The following is a 17,500-nucleotide window of genomic DNA, read 5'->3' on the forward strand; positions in this document are numbered from 1 at the left end:
CACAACAGTTTTGGGCCACAGGGGCTTACCGGGTGTCAGTTACGCTAGCCTGCCCAGCACTAAGGAACCTGCCCAAACTGCTACACCCTACAATGGAGTAACTAACTGCAGGCCGGAGGATTGTTGTGTTTTGAATATTTAAAAAGTGATTTGTAAGAGGACAGCCTGAGGCTGAGCTTTTTTCTCTAAACAGATGCTAGTGAACCATTCACTCAGGCAGGGTGAAATCTTGACTCTGATGTGACTCTGCAGACAGGGTTTTCTCAGAAGCACTCTGGGAGACAACCGTCGGCTGTTTTTTTCGAGTTAACGGTGGCGGTTTGTTTAAAACACACGCTGTGTGTTGTGGGGCAGGTGAATCACAGGTGTGCAGGCGTGGGGGGGAAGTAGTTGAGGTGATTGATTGACATTACGTAGGCTGTTACTGGGCAGTGCCTGTCTCCACGAACCCTGTCAATGCCTGGGCAGGGATCCTCCAATCCAGAGTAACTACTGCTGAGGACACGCATCTAAACTTCACTTTTTTTTAAACTGAATTGTGAATTGTGTATTTCAGTTTGATTGTATGTGTTCTTTTCAGATGTACATATTGTGTGTGACAACATTTATGTTTGTGATTCTACGTGAGCTGCAGCTATGCTGGACCAGACCTTTAGCGAAGGGGCCTTGTTTGTGTGGTCTACGGACAGCCCTACTCCTCCAGCCTGCAGCTTCGCACCTCAAACTAAGGACACAAACGTGGATTCTTAATGAGATGTTCCATTTTATAGCAGCTAAAGTCCATTATGGTGGGTGGTGGTGGTGGTTTATGCTTTTCATTCGAGTCAGTTTGACCTCCGAAACAGCAGGTGTAGCTGTGTTTTATTTTATTGTGCGATTATTGACCTTTCGTTTACTTTGCATGAAGTGTGGCCGCCCAAGACGAGGCCAAAAAAACAAACAAAAAAATACTGTGCACTAAATAAACATAGAAATGTAACATCGATACTGTGAAGTTCTTTGAGGTTGCCTTTAAACGAATTACCGTCCTCTGCCATGGCTATAAGTGAGAAAAAAAACACAAGCAAACATAAAAAACACCAGAGTAGCAATCAGTCTGAATGTAGAACTAATGTGATCATTTTAGCATTTAAGCCATAAGGAGGAGGATATGTCTATAGCTTTGGTACCATAAAATGTCTATGGAGAATTGCCTTGCATTATGAATATTTTCAACAGCAACAAAAAAAGAAGTATGATTTTATGATTATTTATTTGGAGGATAATGACCAACCAACCCTTTTTATTGTTACCGATCATTTGACTTTATATCCCGTAGCAGATGTATGGATGGAGGTTTTTTGCGAGACACGAAAAAGACGAAATGTGCGTTTATTTCCACCCCCGTATCAGATCTGTGGACATCCTGACTGAAGCTAGCTTATATAGCGCGCCGCGCGATCCTGAAAAACTCATTCAGACTGTGTACATTTGAACTGAGGCGGTTTATATATATACAAACCATTCCTCGTCTGACTCCTTACCATCGTCCTCTCACCTCCCTGTATGATGTCAGCGAAGGCACGCGTTTGACCGTCGTTTGATTCGACGAGGCTTTAGACAGGCATCAAAGACAGGCCTGGCACTATGCTAATGTAATGCTACGAATTGGGTCACTGCCCTTGTCTTGAAATATCACTTTATCTACTGGAAGCCAAACGAAACATTTAATGCAATTCCAGAATGAATCGTGTCAAATTATCATAGAAGTCTTGACCTTCTCCGTAATGCATAAAAAGCAGTGGTAACAGACTAGCAATATCAGTAAGATTAATCTGTGTCATGTGAAGCTTCTTACGCTGGTGTCATGAATGTTTTATGGTTTTTAAGTAGACCGACTAGATGCTTTCAAGATTTCTAAACCGCGTATAGGCCTGTGGCGCCCTCTAGTGTAAAGAACTTGTACATGGCCATTATTTTGTGCGGTATCTGTTTTCCCGTGTTATGGTGTGGTAGCTCCACCTGGGCGTAGAGCGAAGCGCATATCCATCCGTTCTACTGACCGCCGGACAGCTGGCCTTCCCAAACGGAAGCTGTCACCAACCCACCTCTGCACTACACTGTCCTCCATTCAAATGATTGTATTTGTGTTCTGTTGGGTTATTAAAATGCTGAAGTGAGTTCTTGTATCAAAGTCTTATTGTAAATATTGCTCTTTTTTTCTTTTGTAAATAATGCCAGAGGGAATAAAAAAAAGACTGGAATAAAGAAATCTGGGTATATGAGCCGTTGTGTGTGCAGTGTTTTTCAGTCTTATTCAGCATGCACCAGTGTACACCACTGCCTTTTTATCCATTATAATGTGTTGTGGAGTGGAGTAACGGGGATTCAAGATGCACTGAGGGCTAAAAACACTTCAGTTTTCATAGTTTGTGTAGTTCTTTCGTGATGGATTGCAAAAAAGAAATATTTCCCCTTTTGTACACGGGTCATGACTGCAGTAGATAATTAAATGTACCATAATTTATCATAATATTGACAAATACAAATTAATCTGTGTAAGATCTGACCGATGTTGGCCACCTGACCATAAAATGATACTGCGACCTTATTTCTTGCAGCACTGTGACTGGGCTAGACAGATGATAGCTCTTAATACTCCATGGGTGAATCACCATGATATATGACCTGAGAACAAATCGCAAGGTCGCTTATGGAGATAAAGTAAATTGATGTTCATAATAAATGTTTAATAAATATTTATTAGCTTCCAAAATAGAGAATATCATTCTCAAATAAACCATATCACATTTTATGAGAAGCATCAAATGTCCTTCCTCATAATATCTGCACATAATGTAATTTCAGTCTGGGATTGTGGAAGGTCACAGTAGTCACGTTTTAAGGTCATCAGTGCAGAGGCCATATTATAGTACTCCAAAGATCACACACAGCATTAAACAGGAGTTCATAATACAAGGCAAAATACAACATTTTTTGACAAAGCCCTTGGCTGCAAAGAGGTGCATTCACAATATCGAAATCATGATATGCATTAGTAATAGGATGGAACACGTGAATTTAGTACATGCAAGTTCTTTATTGAAAAGCTCTATTTTTTACCTTTTGCTGAAACGTTCTACAAAAGTGTATTATTATTATTATTATTATCATTATTATTATTATTATTATTGTTGTTGTTGTTGTTCTTGTTGTACGCCGTAGTACCGTAGTATAGCGTGTCTGTGTCCTGGAACCATATGCAGTGAATTCGCTTTTTCTGCCGACATCGTCATTGCGGAACCGAACACAGAATGTCTTGGGGAAGTTTTAGATGTCGGACAGGAAATGACGCTTCGGAGTCACATTGAACATTAAGAAAATACAACTCTCGGTAGCTAGTTGGCTTCATAGCGGCTAGCCGGCTAGCTAGGTAAGAAATTTTCATTATGCAATGGGATATTTATTACTTCATTTAGTCACGTTTGTTTGACAATATTTAGTATGCTGGAAAATGGTTATTTTCTCCTACCATTTTGCAAGCGTTAACGTTAGATTGTTCTTGTGTGATAGCTGCTAGATGGCGTTACCTTGCATTAGCGTGGTTAGCCGTCGATGGGTAGCTTGCTAGTGAGCTAGCTCTGAGTTAAATCATTTCATAATCATAGCCATCAACTAGCTAGCTCGCTGGGTTAACGTTCTGGCTAAATGAGGTTGCTAACTAACTAGCAAGGCGATCTACTCTTGAGAATGGACCATCATAGTTAGCGAACGTTGGATAGCTAAACAGTTTGTGAAGGCAGAATGTCTTTTAAGTCTAGCCGTGTTTGCTAGTCTCGTCACTTTATCTGGGGCAGGTTAATTTGCCGTAAAAGTTCATCGTTACAACCTGTACAGCCCAGAACCACTCTGAATCTGTTGTTAATATCTTTTGTAACGGCTAGATTGTAAGTTCGTGTTGTTGTCTTCCAGGAAACGGCGGCCCGTTTGCTTCTAATGAATTCACACGAATTACAGTGCACGCCAAAATGTTTCTTTCGAGGGCGGCCTTGAGCTTGAATGCTATATCTAGGGTCCCAGGTGAGTCCTTAAAGTATGGAGTACTGAAAAACACGTGATTTCACTTGGTATACTTAAAACCGACAGAAACAGCACGCACAGCAGCAAGACAATGTTTTAAATCCAACTCGAGCTAGTAAAGAGCATGTTTATATATGTATAAAAGTTAACATTTATTTATCATTTCTTAAACTCATGTTAAGGTATGTCTGGCATAGAATTGTAGCCATTCAAATCTAATGCACGGAAAGGCTGACATGGTGATTTCCTCACAATTACTAGTGCTGTGTATAAAAATGTGTTGCTGTGCCTCTTCTTTAGTTCTGAGCGCGGTGTTTGTAACAGAAAGGTTTTCTCTGCGCGTTCAGGTGCTCTGCAGATCCCCCAGTCAGCCGGTGTTGCCGTGCAGCTGCTCTGCTCCGCGCGTTCGTCCCCCGTGGTCGCCGGGGGCTGCCGCTACTCCGCAGCCTCCGCCGGGACCCCGCAGCCCCCCCTGCGCTGGACGACCCTTGACCCCGAGCTGGAGGAGGTCCTGGTGCCCCGGAAGCTGTCGCTGTCTCCGCTGGAGAGCTGGCTCTCCCTGCGCTACTCCCTGCCCCCCCTGCAGGGCGCCGAGCAGCCACAGCAGCAGCCCCCCCCGGGGGACGGGGCGCCTGAGGGGGGGTCCCGGGTGCTGCCCCCCGCTGTGGAGCCCGTCCTGGGGGGGGAGGAGGGGGAGGGCGCCGCCGCTGTCACCCCGCTGAGCTGCAAGAACGTTCTGGAAATCCGCCGGCGCAAGATGAACCGACACAAGTACAAGAAGCTGATGAAGCGCACCACCTTCCTCAGGAGGAAGGTGATGGAGGGGCGGAGGAAGAGGAAACAGGTGAGAGGGGAGGGCTGGGGTGTGCATGTGTGTGCGTGTGTGTGTAGTGTGTAGTGTATAGTGTGTGCGCGTAGCGTGTGTGTAGTGGATAGTGTGTGTGTGTGCGCGCATGCGCACGTATACCTGTGTGTGTATGTAGTGTGAGTGTGCGTAGTGTGTGTGCGTACGTACCTGTGTTTGTCTGTCTCTGTCTGTGTGTGCATGAAGAGAAAACAAGTAAGAGTGGAGGGTGTGTGTGTGCATGCGCATATATGTGTGTGCGACATTCTCCCCCTATAGATACATATTTTTTCCCCCATCAAAGTTTCTCTTGAAGAGCTCATCGTGCCTCTGCATCGTGTTAGACTTTCTCATTTGAATAAAGCAAGGATATTTGTATGGGGCGACAGCTCAGGAGGTAAGAGAGGTTGTCTGGCAGTCGGAGGGTTGCTGGTTCGATCCCCCGTCCAGGGTGTGTCGACGTGTCCCTGAGCAAGACACCTAACCCCTAATTGGTGTGTTGAGTGTGTGTGTGTATGGGCATCAATTGTAAAGTGCTTTGGATATATATAAATGCAGTCCATTTACCATTTGTTTCGTTGGTGGGTCAGGGGCAATGTGGACAGTACTACAGCATGCTTTGACTTTGACAGCGTGTATGTACATCTGTGCGTATGAGACGTTCAGCCAATCCTGATAGTGAAGCTTCAGTAACTCCCCTGTGGGTTGAGCCCCATGTTCCTGTCAGTCATGTTTTGGCACCCTGCAGACTATCCAATCTTTTCCCTTTGCAAACACAGGGACTAGCCTCCTAGAAGAGTGCTAACCGCAGCCCTGTTCCTGGAGATCTACCGTCCTGTAGTTTATTACAGTCCTAATTTTGCACGCCTCATTCAACAGCTAGAGACCTTGTAGGGCTGCTAATTAGCAGAATTAGATGCACCACATTAGGGTTGAAGTGAAAACCTACAGGACGGTAGATCTCCAGGAACAGGGTTGCTTACCACTGATCTAGAACTACGTTTAAAAGTTAATGCATTTTCCCTCTTCTTGCTCTTCATATTTTAAACTTCTCTGAATTCAGTAGCGTACACCAACCGGTATGCTGTGAATATCTGAAATCTCTTAATCAGGGCTTTTATTAGTGTCCTTTTGAATCACAGTCCAGGCTGGACTGCAGTTATTACTCATCAATGGCAATTCAAAAGAATAGGGCCTTTGTTTGGAAGGCTGCCCTGCGATACATTGGTGGCCTGTCCAGGCTGTATTCCTGCCTCTCGCCCAATGCATGCTGGGATAGGCTCCAGCACCCCTGCGAACCTGCCCAGGATAAGCGGGTATAGATAATGGATGGATGGATGGATGGATGGATATTTGTTTTGTTTGTTTGTTTGTTTGTTTTTTGTTTGTTTGTTTTTTGTTTGTTTTTTTGTTTGTTTGAAAGGCTGAACATGGGTCAGGCTGCTCAGGTGTTAGACTTATGCGGTGAGATCTGAAGTTTGATTGCTAGTGTGTGGTGGGTCTTATTTTGCCCGCTGAATGTTAATCCCTGAGGGGTGAGGGACGTGTGGGACGTCCCGTGTGTTGGTGGTTTTTTGGGGGAGGGGGCGGGGTTGTGGGTCGATCCTCCTGCTGACCCGGCTTGTTTGGGCTGCAGATCCGATTCGAGAGGGACTTGAAGAGGATCTGGACTCGCGCAGGACTGAAAAGTGCGCCAGAGGGGTGGAGCGCGCCCAAGATCTACGTCCGACAGTACCAGAGCAAGAAGGACTGAGACACGCACGCGCGCACACACACACAAACACACACACACACACACACCAGAGCAAGAAAGATTGAGATACACAGACACACTCACCAGAGCAAGAAGGACTGAGACCTCTGTACCAACCGCTTACACACACACACACACTCTCACCAGAGCAAGAGAGACGGAGACACGCGCGCACACACACACACACCAACCCATCTCACACGAACACACACTCCAGAGCAAAAGAGACTGAGACCTCTGTACCAACCGCTCACACACACACATACACACAACACACGCGCACGCACTTAACACACACAGATACAGACACACGTCTGACCTCTGTGCCAGCCGTACTCTCTGACCCCTGCACACATACCCATACCACACATCACAAACACACGTGTGTGCACTACCTGGAAACCGCCATACCTCCGTACCGTGTCACGTGCTCGCTGGAGTCTGACTAACGATTTCACCCCAGGAGCAGCAGCTGGGAGTGTACAGAGACTGGCACACTGCCTCCACTGAGGGGCATCAGGCTGGTACTGCCTGCTGTGCTACGCTTGTCCTCTCGAGCCAAGCTCACTGTGTACAGGAGATGCCCGAAATAAATAAACCGTTCTTCTCGCCTGAATAATAATCCAGCTGTAGTGATTTAATCTGGTTCTCAGTTAACAGCCATCACCATTTTTTAAAAATATATTTGTTTTTTTTTTGTTTTTTCCTGAGAGGGGAATGAATCCTTTCTTTTGCTTTAGCCTAGATTTTTAGGCTGTTATGCAACCACACAAAAGATTCGCTAGGGGTCAGCAGCGTTGAAAATTAAAAAGTTTTGCCAAAGATTCGTGCTTTGTTCTGGAGACATGGAGAAGTCCTTTTTCAACAATTTCTCAGGTCGTTTGAGAAAACAGACCACATGACCTGGTGCTTGTACAGAAATTGCTACAAAATTAAATGATATGGTTTTTAAATTTTTATTTATAAACTGCAGTTTTGCTGCCTTAAATTGAGAATCGGAATTACTTTTTACATCCAGTCGTGACACGATGAAATATTCCATATTCTCATTACACGTCTAACTTTGAGTTCTTAGGACTCCTTTTTCAAGCTTGCAATTGAAGCCTGTCTTGCTGCTTTCGGTTCCTGTGATTTATTTTGCATATATATATATATATATAGCTATAGATAATCCATCATAACGATAATATTAAATGTATGATGTTAAAATGTACTTTAAATGGTGTATTTCATGTAACCACTGAGCGCCCTGAGTGCTATGCAGATAAATAATGAGAATTTCATAATACAGCTGAAATTGTCCTGCTTGGCTTTATGACGAAAACGAATAGCACATTAAAATGTGAGAAGGGGGGAGCGTGTGGGGGAAATTATTCCCCTGGGAGCAATGAACGCGCGAAAAGTTTTCCAAATTAACTGTAAAATGAATTACTCGATATGTGAAGGGGGGTAACCGTAGTTACCCGTGCAGTATAGGTTGCGTGCCCGAAATGAAGAGTCGACGGTAAAAAAAAAAAAAACGAGTTTAGAGAGGACGATTGTTGTGTGTGATCCAGTGTTGGGGAAATAATAACAGGGTTACTGAACTTGGGGGGGGGGGGGGGGTGGCGGCTAAAGTACGGCGGAGGAGTTGAATTTCAGAAACGGGGCAGTAGCGGGCGGAGCTGCGCTGCGTGACGCGGCGGACGAGAACCGCTGTTGTTGCTGGTCGACAAACAGCTCGCGCCCAGGTGTCTTCAACCTTCACCGCACTTTCGAAGACCTGAGAGAGTCTACCCGAGCATCCCAACTTCCGAGCGACCGAAGAGCTTCCGCGTCCCCTCGCTAATTATCGTCTCAGATTTGACTTATTTTATTACTACTTTTTCTGAAAGTCAAGTTCAGGGATGGGGATGGAGACGGCAACAGCCTGTGTCGTTCGCCTGTTCCTGCTGTTTCTGGGTAAGTATTTGTCCCATCATATGTATCCTGTTTGTGGTTCTGTAACTAGAGTTATTTATGTAGTCGCAAGAGCATGCAAGTTCCGTTTTGTCTTTCTGTTATTAGCATCCATGCGTTAATATGTATTTGGAGCGTGGAGACGATGCAAACTGGTTACTTGCGTCCGTCGTGCGCTTGTAGAGAAGCGTACGGGACGATTTTAATCATATACCGTATTGTTTGTGGTATTGCGTTTGGGTGCATGTTCATGTCAGCAATACGAACAGCCTAAGAGTTCCAAAAAAAACGTTTATCTTTGGACTGCCTTTTTTAGACCATCCTAATGAGAATAACATGAAGGCAGCGTACATTTGTGTGAACACAAGTTCCAGGGAGGTCTTCCAAATATTTTTTTATTTTTTATTTTGTGGGGGGCGCTTCAAGAAATTCCAAAGTAGTGTCAGCCTGAAACCCCATGTTTAATAGTGGGCATTAAAATGCATATCGGAATTGTATTTATTTATCACAAAAATCTAGCCAATAAATAGTAGTAGGAATAAAGTAGTCATCATAAAATCCACAGGCAAGGGGATATCACTCAACAGAAGCTGAATCAGTGCATTAACCTGCGATCTCTAAAAGGCCTTGAGCTGAATTCTAGCCGGGGCGCTGGAAAAAATAAAATCGTGCCACAGGTTTAGAAAGTCTCGCGGAAGGTTATTAACCTGTGTGACTGCAGTAAACAAAGCATCATGCTGCAAGATAAATGATGTGTAAGATCAGCGAGACACCGTGCGTAACGGTTTCTCCATGTTTAATCTCCTACATTTATTTTCAGCTTTAGGGGAGACTGAGCTGGACCACCTAGTTTTACGCAGTGAACCGTCAAGTGTCACGAGCGTACTAGCCAGTCTAGCAGTGAATTCATAAGAAAGGTGCTGCAGATGATTGACTTTCCATTGGCCGCTCTGTGAAATAGGTTGAAAAACAGACCTTGCAGAGGTCAACGATGCAGTTCGTTTTTAATAGCTGTCTGATAAAATGCAGTGCCCAAAAGAGGGATTCTACAGAGTTCTGCGCTAAACGCACCGCATCGAAACTTTTTTTATACATACTAAAGGACTTCAGCCGGGTTTTGGGTCTGTGTTTCCTCACCAGATCAGTTAAGCGCAGGAATGTCGCTTGTAGATCTGGCGGTCCCGTTTATCAGGGCATACCTGACTGAAAGACTTTTTTTATTGCGGTTAGATTACCATGCAGTCTTAGCTTAGCATGCACGACAGGCATAAAAAAAACAGCCCTCGATCACATAAAATGTCCAAACAGCTGCAGTGAATATTTGGCAAATGCGCACACCAGAGTGCCCGGTGTTAAATCAGCTCTGTCTGCTTTTTTGTTCTGGTGGAGTCCTATTTTATCCCGTCTAAAATGTTTTACTGTGCCACTGCGCCGTAGTGACAGAAGCTTCCACCGTGAATGGATTTTGTATCGTCTCTAAGCTGCTGTTCTTCCTGTTCCTGGGGAGGCCGAGCGTGCCTGGTTGTGATCTGCTGTTGAGATTCTCTGATGATTTTATGGGAATGTGTTTTGAGTTAGAGGTATGGTGGTAGTGTTTGGTGCCCCCCTCCCTTTCCCCCCAACCCACCCAACGAGCCACCTAACCTCAAAGCTATGTAATTATACAGCATATACTCTTCTGGAAAGTTCTAACAGTGAACTGATGCTGGGGGATTTGTAAAGAGGAGACGATGGTGAAGCTTCTAGGACTTTCTGTACTGTAGGAGAAGAGGTTTGTGGGTGGTGGTGTGGAGTGTGGGGGGGGGGGGGGGTATAGGGGTGGAAGAGATCCAGACAGGCTTTGGGTGGCATGATGGAATTTGTCTCGGAATGTTTATGTTTCCTTTAGACTATATAAAGCTGCCAACGGAGCATGGAATTCTTTCCCAAAGTCAACCTGCAGCACAGACTCTGTAGACCCATCTTCTACAATCCCAATACAGAGACTCATCTTGTACAATCCCATCGCACAGTTTCCCCTTAACCTTCCGGCTTTTATTTACATCTTGGTGTTTAGCAGACACACTCATACCCAGACAGACTTTCACAGATTGAGTCTCTTTACATACAGTCCTTTAAATACAGCTGGATGTTCTCGAAGCAGTTGGGGTACGTCTTGCTCAACACGTTCGAGGGTACCCCAGTGGCGCCTTGGCTGAGGATCGAACCCGCACCCATTGGGTTACAGGTCCAGCTTCCAAACCGTTATCCTACACTCTGCTCCCCTTTCTGCGCTGCGCCTCGCATCCCCACAGGGTCTTAAGGTGCTATACGCATCCAGGTTGTGTGCTCCCTTTAGGGCTCACCAAAAAAAAAAAAAAAAGAAGCAGATACAACAAGACAGTAGGTACGTCGAGGTGACAGTGAGAATGAGCCACTGTCCCTGGTTATTGTTGTGTTTCAGCATCCATGATTCATCCAAGTTGTTGATTGGCTGAAGAATCCATGCGTCTTGTTCCTATGGCCTTAATTGACGGTGGAAAGGAAATAATTTAATTAGAAGAAGAATCAGTTCGTTTATTTACTTATATGATGCACAGATGTATGTTCGGTTTGTGTAATGCTGAAGCGCTGAGATCACACTCACACGGTTGAGTTGATGTGAATTGAATCCGGTTTGATCCCAGTGGGAAGTTGGAACGGTTTTTAGATTCCTCTGCAGGAAATGGACTCCCCAGCTGTGGCAGTAATTCGGTAATATAACACGCCATTTAACAAACACGCTGAACACCGTCTGCAGGACCTCCTCGGTCCAGTTGTGGCGGTGCAGTGTTAATGGTACAGGAGCCGCAGGTGTAACTCACAGATCAGTGTAATGGTACAGGAGCCGCAGGTGTAACTCACAGATCGCTGCTTCAGTCTCCAGGCACACTGGCTGTTATTGTGCCCTTGAGCTGGGCACGTAGCCTCAATAGCTTCCGTGACCAGCTGGGTAAACCTGTGTGCTAAAAATGAAAAGCTGTACAGATTTGCACAAGAGCATCTGCTAAGTCTGTTTAAAAAAAAATCCATAATGTAAACTCCCCCCCCACCCACCCTCCCCCCAACTCGCTGCAGCATGTGTTGCCTAATGCTGATGTTGTGCAGTATACTGTGCACTCACTGACCCCCCCTCGCCTCCCAACCCCCCCATTCCCATCATAGGGGTAATTGTGCTGCTCAGATTCCTCGAACACGTCTTACTAATCAGCGAGAGGCTTGGGCAATGCTCCTTGAGCGCAGCTGGGTTTTTTATTTATTTATTTATTTTTATCTTTACGTCGGTGTCTGTCTCCTCGGAGTCACGGTCCTGACGCCATGCAGACCCGCCGCTGGTGGAGAACATGGGCTGCTGTGGCCAATCTGGGGCAGAGCGGGGGGGGGGCGGGGCGGGCCGGGGGGCTGCGAGCGGGCGGCGGGCAGGGGGGTGCACGAATGTAAGTACATTATTTGCTCTGTCCTGCTCTTCCACACGCTTGGAATTTGGGATGAGGATTGGGCTGAGGGGCTTCACCCTAATCCAGCTGTGGCTCCCAAACCCTGTGTTTAATATTTACCCTCCTGTCCTCTTATGTCTCTAAACTGTTCTGCCCTTGAGATAAAAGGCTATTACACACACACACACGCACGCATTGAGGCTCTTGTGTGCGTATAAGCTCACACTCATGCAGATTTATATTCAGCTGGAGTTCAAGGGAAGTTTTCGTTTGTTTTTTTTTTTTAGAAATGGAGATCTGTACTGCAGCAAGATTACAAGGTTTTTTGTTTTCTGGGAAAACTGGCCAATGCTTACGTCAGCGCACAAAGAGACGTTGATGTGTGTGCTGGACTAATGTGTCTGTGCGCAGTAGCAGGCATGTGAGAGCTGACCACACTTTGTCCTCAGTGTGATTAGCATTGCCAGAATCCAGCTGTGCGAGAACGGCAGCACTGTGCTCTGCACAGCTTCTGGGTTAGCGTTAGCATTAACGTTAGCATTGGTGTTAGCGTTAGCATTAGCGTTAGCATTAGTGTTAGTGTTAGCACACTTACTGTGTATATCGGTCCTTCACAGGTACATGCGTATATGTTCAGTGTCTGAGAGAGAAATGTACATACATGAACTCACTCAGAAAAGAAAGTTTGATTGTTTTTGTTCTTTGATCAGAAGCAGGGTGTTATTTTTTAAGTTTTATGTTTATTTATTTTGCTTTATACGTTCTTATTTCTCTCTGTTGTTCTGCACCACAAATTCTGCAGAATTAGAAGATGACCCCACACAGACCCCTCCCCCCCACATACACACACCCTATTCCAGTTTTTAATTAATACCTTTTAACGTCTAACTTAGAAAAGGTAGCACAATCTTCTCATACCCCAGCCTTCCTCAATCGTTAAATTAATATTACAACAAAAAGATTTATTGCTGGGCTCAAACTGACTTATGCTGAACTGTGTGGTGCATTTGTCTGTGTCTGCATGTGGCAAACAGATGTGTAAGAAATTTTTAAGAAGGGCCTATTCTGCTGTTGAATGTGCTTTAAATGTACAATTGTGTCTTCGTATTTATACATAAGCACAAATTATTCATTCATAAATACTTTTGTCAGTAACCGCAAATATTCCATATGCCATTTTGTGTTCATTTAAATAAGCATTTATGAGTGTCTATGCAAAGCTTATGAAGCTGTTATGTAGCGATATAACTCCTTTATGAAGGAGGTGCATAGCTTTTTTTCTGACCATTGCTGTGCTATAATGTACTACTTGTGCTATACATTTTATGCTGCATGGTTTTCCTTCTCATCTTTTATTTCTTATTTTCCAGTTTCTGCTGCCATCCTCTTCACAGACGGTAAGTTGTCTTGACAACCCACTCTGTTTATTTGCCTGTAGCCTGTATCCTGCTCCATGCCCACGAAGAGCTCTCCAGTCTGTACGCCACATTGTCTCAGTGGAAACCTTGGATTTATTAAATGTTTAACATTGTTTAACAACGATGTTATGATTACTGAAAACATATATATGAGCGTGTAAGTTACACAATATATGCAGTCAATAATGCTGAATGAGAAATGGAAATCAAACAACTGTAACACTGTATGTGTGTAAGTCTGTAAGTCTGATAATGGTCTTGAAGTCAGTCCCCGTAAGTGTTACACTGCACATTTACTCTTATGGGTTTTGTATGTGTATGTTTGTGTTTGTGTGTACAAATGTGTCTGCGTGCGTGCATGTATGTATGCATGTATGTCTGTGTGCATGCGTGTGTGTGTGCATATGTTTGTTGCGCCCACGTGTGTGCATGCGTGTGCGTGCGTGCGTGTGTGTGTGTGTGTGTGCGTGCCTGTCCGTGTGTGTGTGCGGTGTCAGTGTTGGGGCAGAGCAGGAGGACGACCGTGGTGGCGGAGGCGCGGAACATCAGCGCCCCCGCGGGCTCGGAGGTGGTACTGCAGTGCCAGAACCCGCTGATGGTGCGGTCCAGAGACCAGCGGAAGGACCGGCAGCGCGTGGTGCACTGGGACCTGTTCCACGCCGGGCCCGAGCACTCCGTGGAGCGCGTCGTCGACATGTTCTCCACCGGGAGGCAGCGCATCTACAACGGCTTCAACAAGGGCCGCGTCACCCTGTCCAAGACGGCCTTCGCCAACGGAAACTTCTCCCTCACCATCCGCGGTGCGTCCGCTTGTCTCTCGAAGTGGCACAGCTGCCATTCAGATCATGTGCGTCCTGGTTAACATTAGTGATCCCACAGATATGGCACACTAATGGCCATCTGCACGGTTTCTATTCACGGCAATAATGTCTTGTTCCTCGATACAATCTTTCCTTCTGTTTGAGATTTTGGGTTTGTGTGAGGAGTGAGCTGATTCATATTTTATTTGATCTCACGTCATATCTGGCTCTAGTTTGCATGAAGGAAAAGCTTGAGTGTAATGCACCAAAAATTACAGTGTCCTTTTCCACATGGATTTTTTAAAAACATTATTTCCTTTCAGATTTTTGCTTTTGGTTTCTGTAGCCTGGTTTCATACAGATGAGTTGGATTTAAAAACCAGTAAAATTATATTTCTGTCTGTCTGTTGGTCTGTCTGTGGTCTGTCTCTGGTCTGTCTGTCTGTCTGTTTGTGTGTCTTTCTGTCTGTTGGTCTGGCTCTGGTCTGTCTGCCTGTCTGTGTCTTTCTGTCTGTTGGTTTGTCTGTGGTCTGTCTCTGGTCTGTCTGTGTGTCTTTCTGTCTGGCTGCCTGTCTGCCTGTCTGTTTGTCTGTTGGTCTGTCCGGCTGCCTGCCTGCCTGCCTGCCTGTCTGTCTGTCTGTCTGTCTGTCTGTCTGTCTGTCTGTCTGTCTATCTGCCTGCCTGCCTGCCTGTCTGCCTGCCTGTCTGTCTGTCTGTCTGTCTGTGCAGATGTGGGGATGAATGACAGGGGCACCTACACCTGTAACCTGCACCACCACTACTGCAACCTGCAGGAGTCCCTGAAGGTGCAGCTCAACGTCACCAAATCACGTAAGCCCCCACCCCCCGCTCACCCCCCTCCCTTTCACCCCTGTTTGGGTTTTTAAAGAGCTGCCCACCTCCTCTGCCGTGTACAGTAACACTGCTCTACCCCCTTGCCCCCTCCACGCGTAGAGAAGCGGTTCTGGACGGGCAGACGTGTTCGTGGTTCTGCTGTTACAGTAACACTGCTCTAACCCCCCCTCCCCCCCCAGCTCGTAAGCAGAAGCGGTTCTGGGACGGGGAGCAGACCGTGTTCGTGGTCCTGCTGGGCAGCACCGTGGTCCTGCCGTGTGTGAACCGGCGGGCGGTGTGGATGGACCCGAGCCGGGAGGACGAGGAGCAGGTGGCACACTGGGACTGGCAGCCCCCGGGGGTGCGGCGGGGGGGTGCGGACCGGCTGGTGGACCTGTACGCGTCCGGCGAGCACCGCGAGTACGGCCCCCACTTCCTGCACGGCAGGATGAACGTCTCCGCCGGCGCCTTCGCCCAGGGCGACTTCTCGCTCACCGTCTCGAACCTGCAGCCCTCGGACCGCGGCCTGTACTCCTGCAACCTGCTGCACCACTACTGCGGCCTGCACGAGCGCCGCGTCTACAGGCTCATCGTGGGCCCCCCCCTTCCCCCGGCGCCCCCCTCGGACCTGCCGCTCAGCATGCCCAACAACAGCCCGCGTAAGAACCCCCCTCTCGTCCCCCCACGTCCCCCTGTTACCTCATCCCCCAGTCCCCCATCCCTCTGTCCCCCTGTCCCTCCGTCCCCCAACCCTCCAGCCCCCTGTCCGTCCATCCCCCTGTTCTTCTGTCCTCTCATCCCCCCGTCCCCCCATCTCTCCGTTCCTTTTCCCTGTCCTTCCATCCCCTCACCCTCCCCCATCCCTTTGTCCCTCAGTTTTTTTCTCAGACATTCTTCCTTCCTCTCCCTCTTGTTTCATTCCTCCTCCTTTCAGTTTCTACTTTTGGCCCGCTGAAGGTTTTCGGTTTTCTCTCCCTCTCCCCCTCTCGCTTCCTCCATCTCTCTCTCCCTCTCCCCCTCTCTCTCTGCCTTGCCATGTTTCCTTCTCTCCTCAGAATGCAGTGTGAGAGGGTTTTTCTTCTTTTTATTTGGGGGGGGGGGATGGGGTGGAGGGGTTGGGGGTGTGAACTATCTGTAATAGCAGCACTCCTCTTTTCCAGACAGCTCCCTCCCTCTCTCCCTCCCTCCATCCCTCCTTCGTTCCCTCTCCCTTCTGGCGGGGGAGGGAGACGCGCTGGTGCTTTGCCCAAACCCCAAACCCCAAACCCCGGTGTCGAAACCTGTTTTTGTCTTCAAGCGTAACTTCTGCTCCCTCCCAAACAGTTTACGATTTATCTGCAAACATTTTTTTAATGACGCTGTGTTTTTTTTGTATGAACACTGAGAAACGTAGCGGGGAAAACATGAACGAGGAGTTCTTTCGAGGGATAGTAAACATTCCTGAGTTTTGTTGTTTTCCTCAATTCCTTCTGTTTCATGCTCTCCGTCTTCCTGCTGCAACTCTCTCTCTCTCTCTCTCTTCTGTCTCTCTCAATTTATCAATATCCACACTTTACGGGGGTGATACATTGTACAGTATAAATTGACAAAGCTTTTATTGTTGACATAGCAATTGTATTGTCATGACAATTATAGAAGCTACAATTACAAAGTTAAAGGTAATAAAAGATCTTCTAATTAAAATAATTACTGCAAAATCTATTATGGGGTCTATGACAGATTTGTGGGATGTCTTTAATCATGAAATAGTATATCAAGTATGTAATTATGAAGAGAAAGAACATTCAATAGTTGCGTTCAGTGAATATTAAAGAAATCTATAGATCTCTCTCTCAGTGGGGCCTAATGGTTTGTTTTTCAGTTTCTGCAGAGGAGGAGTTTATTTTATTTGGGTGAAAAATGAAAATGAGAGGGAGCTGGGGACTCCTCCACAGATACATGAGAGAGGGGAGGTGGCAGGAGAGGGAGGTCGTCTTTTGTCACTAAGCTGTTTTCTGCAAAAAGCACTAATGAAATGGCATTTACTGGACTAGAGGCTCCTTTTCACTGGAATAGAGGCTCCTTTTCCGCCTCTGCAGCAGTGAATGTTCGCACTGAGACTGGAGCTTTCCCAGGGGACTTAACAGGAACCCAGGGGCAGAGAGGGGGAGAGGGGAAGGAGCGAGTGGAGGGAGAGAAAAGGGAGGGAGGGAGAGAGGCAAAAGGGGAGGATAGGACATGACAGGTCTTCTGTTTGATTACCGATGGAGAAAAGGAAAGCTGGCCATATCTCCCTTCTAGTTACCGGCTTGGTTAATATCCAACACACATTTCGCATTCCCACTTTTGTTACTTTCAACCCCTTTTGTTCTGTCAAAGTTACTGCTTTTGTGTTACAAATATACAATTTATGTGTTGCA

At 46.4% G+C, this 17,500-nt stretch overlaps 3 protein-coding genes across 21 annotated transcripts in view; all 3 read left to right on the forward strand.

Annotated features, from left to right (window-relative positions):
* The window catches only part of rap1gapa (RAP1 GTPase activating protein a), a 143,937-nt gene extending 141,673 nt beyond the window's left edge, over positions 1–2,264 (forward strand). For all 16 annotated transcript variants that reach the window (XM_064300447.1, XM_064300446.1, XM_064300448.1 and 13 more), the window contains one exon: positions 1–2,264. This exon is cut by the window's left edge and continues 1,183 nt beyond it. The gene's annotated coding sequence lies outside the window, so the exon portion shown is untranslated.
* A 987-nt stretch (positions 2,265–3,251) lies between these two features.
* On the forward strand, positions 3,252–7,278 carry aurkaip1 (aurora kinase A interacting protein 1). 3 transcript variants are annotated; one of them, XM_064300472.1, is made up of 5 exons: positions 3,252–3,412; positions 3,952–4,059; positions 4,407–4,903; positions 6,540–6,700; positions 6,738–7,278. In XM_064300472.1, exons 2-4 carry the CDS (start codon positions 4,008–4,010, stop codon positions 6,654–6,656), a joined length of 666 nt encoding a protein of 221 aa, XP_064156542.1. In that variant the 5' UTR covers positions 3,252–3,412; positions 3,952–4,007; the 3' UTR covers positions 6,657–6,700; positions 6,738–7,278. The 3 variants fall into 3 exon arrangements, with proteins under 3 accessions (XP_064156542.1, XP_064156543.1, XP_064156541.1); XM_064300473.1 differs by having other exon boundaries at positions 6,540–6,636; positions 6,739–7,278; XM_064300471.1 differs by having other exon boundaries at positions 3,253–3,412; positions 6,540–7,278.
* Positions 7,279–8,269: 991 nt separating this feature from the next.
* LOC135235192 (matrix remodeling-associated protein 8-like) overlaps positions 8,270–17,500 on the forward strand; it is a 19,207-nt gene continuing 9,976 nt past the window's right edge. The window contains exons 1-5 of one of the 2 annotated variants that reach the window (XM_064300465.1): positions 8,270–8,597; positions 13,420–13,446; positions 13,965–14,267; positions 14,997–15,098; positions 15,302–15,760. In XM_064300465.1, the coding sequence (XP_064156535.1) occupies positions 8,543–8,597; positions 13,420–13,446; positions 13,965–14,267; positions 14,997–15,098; positions 15,302–15,760 (946 nt within the window). In that variant the 5' untranslated portion in view covers positions 8,270–8,542. The remainder of the gene's footprint in view (positions 8,598–13,419; positions 13,447–13,964; positions 14,268–14,996; positions 15,099–15,301; positions 15,761–17,500) is intronic. The other variant, XM_064300466.1, reaches the window with a different exon arrangement.

This window comes from Anguilla rostrata, chromosome 11 (assembly GCF_018555375.3).
Source record: "Anguilla rostrata isolate EN2019 chromosome 11, ASM1855537v3, whole genome shotgun sequence".
In the NCBI taxonomy this organism is placed as follows: Eukaryota; Metazoa; Chordata; class Actinopteri; order Anguilliformes; family Anguillidae; genus Anguilla; species Anguilla rostrata.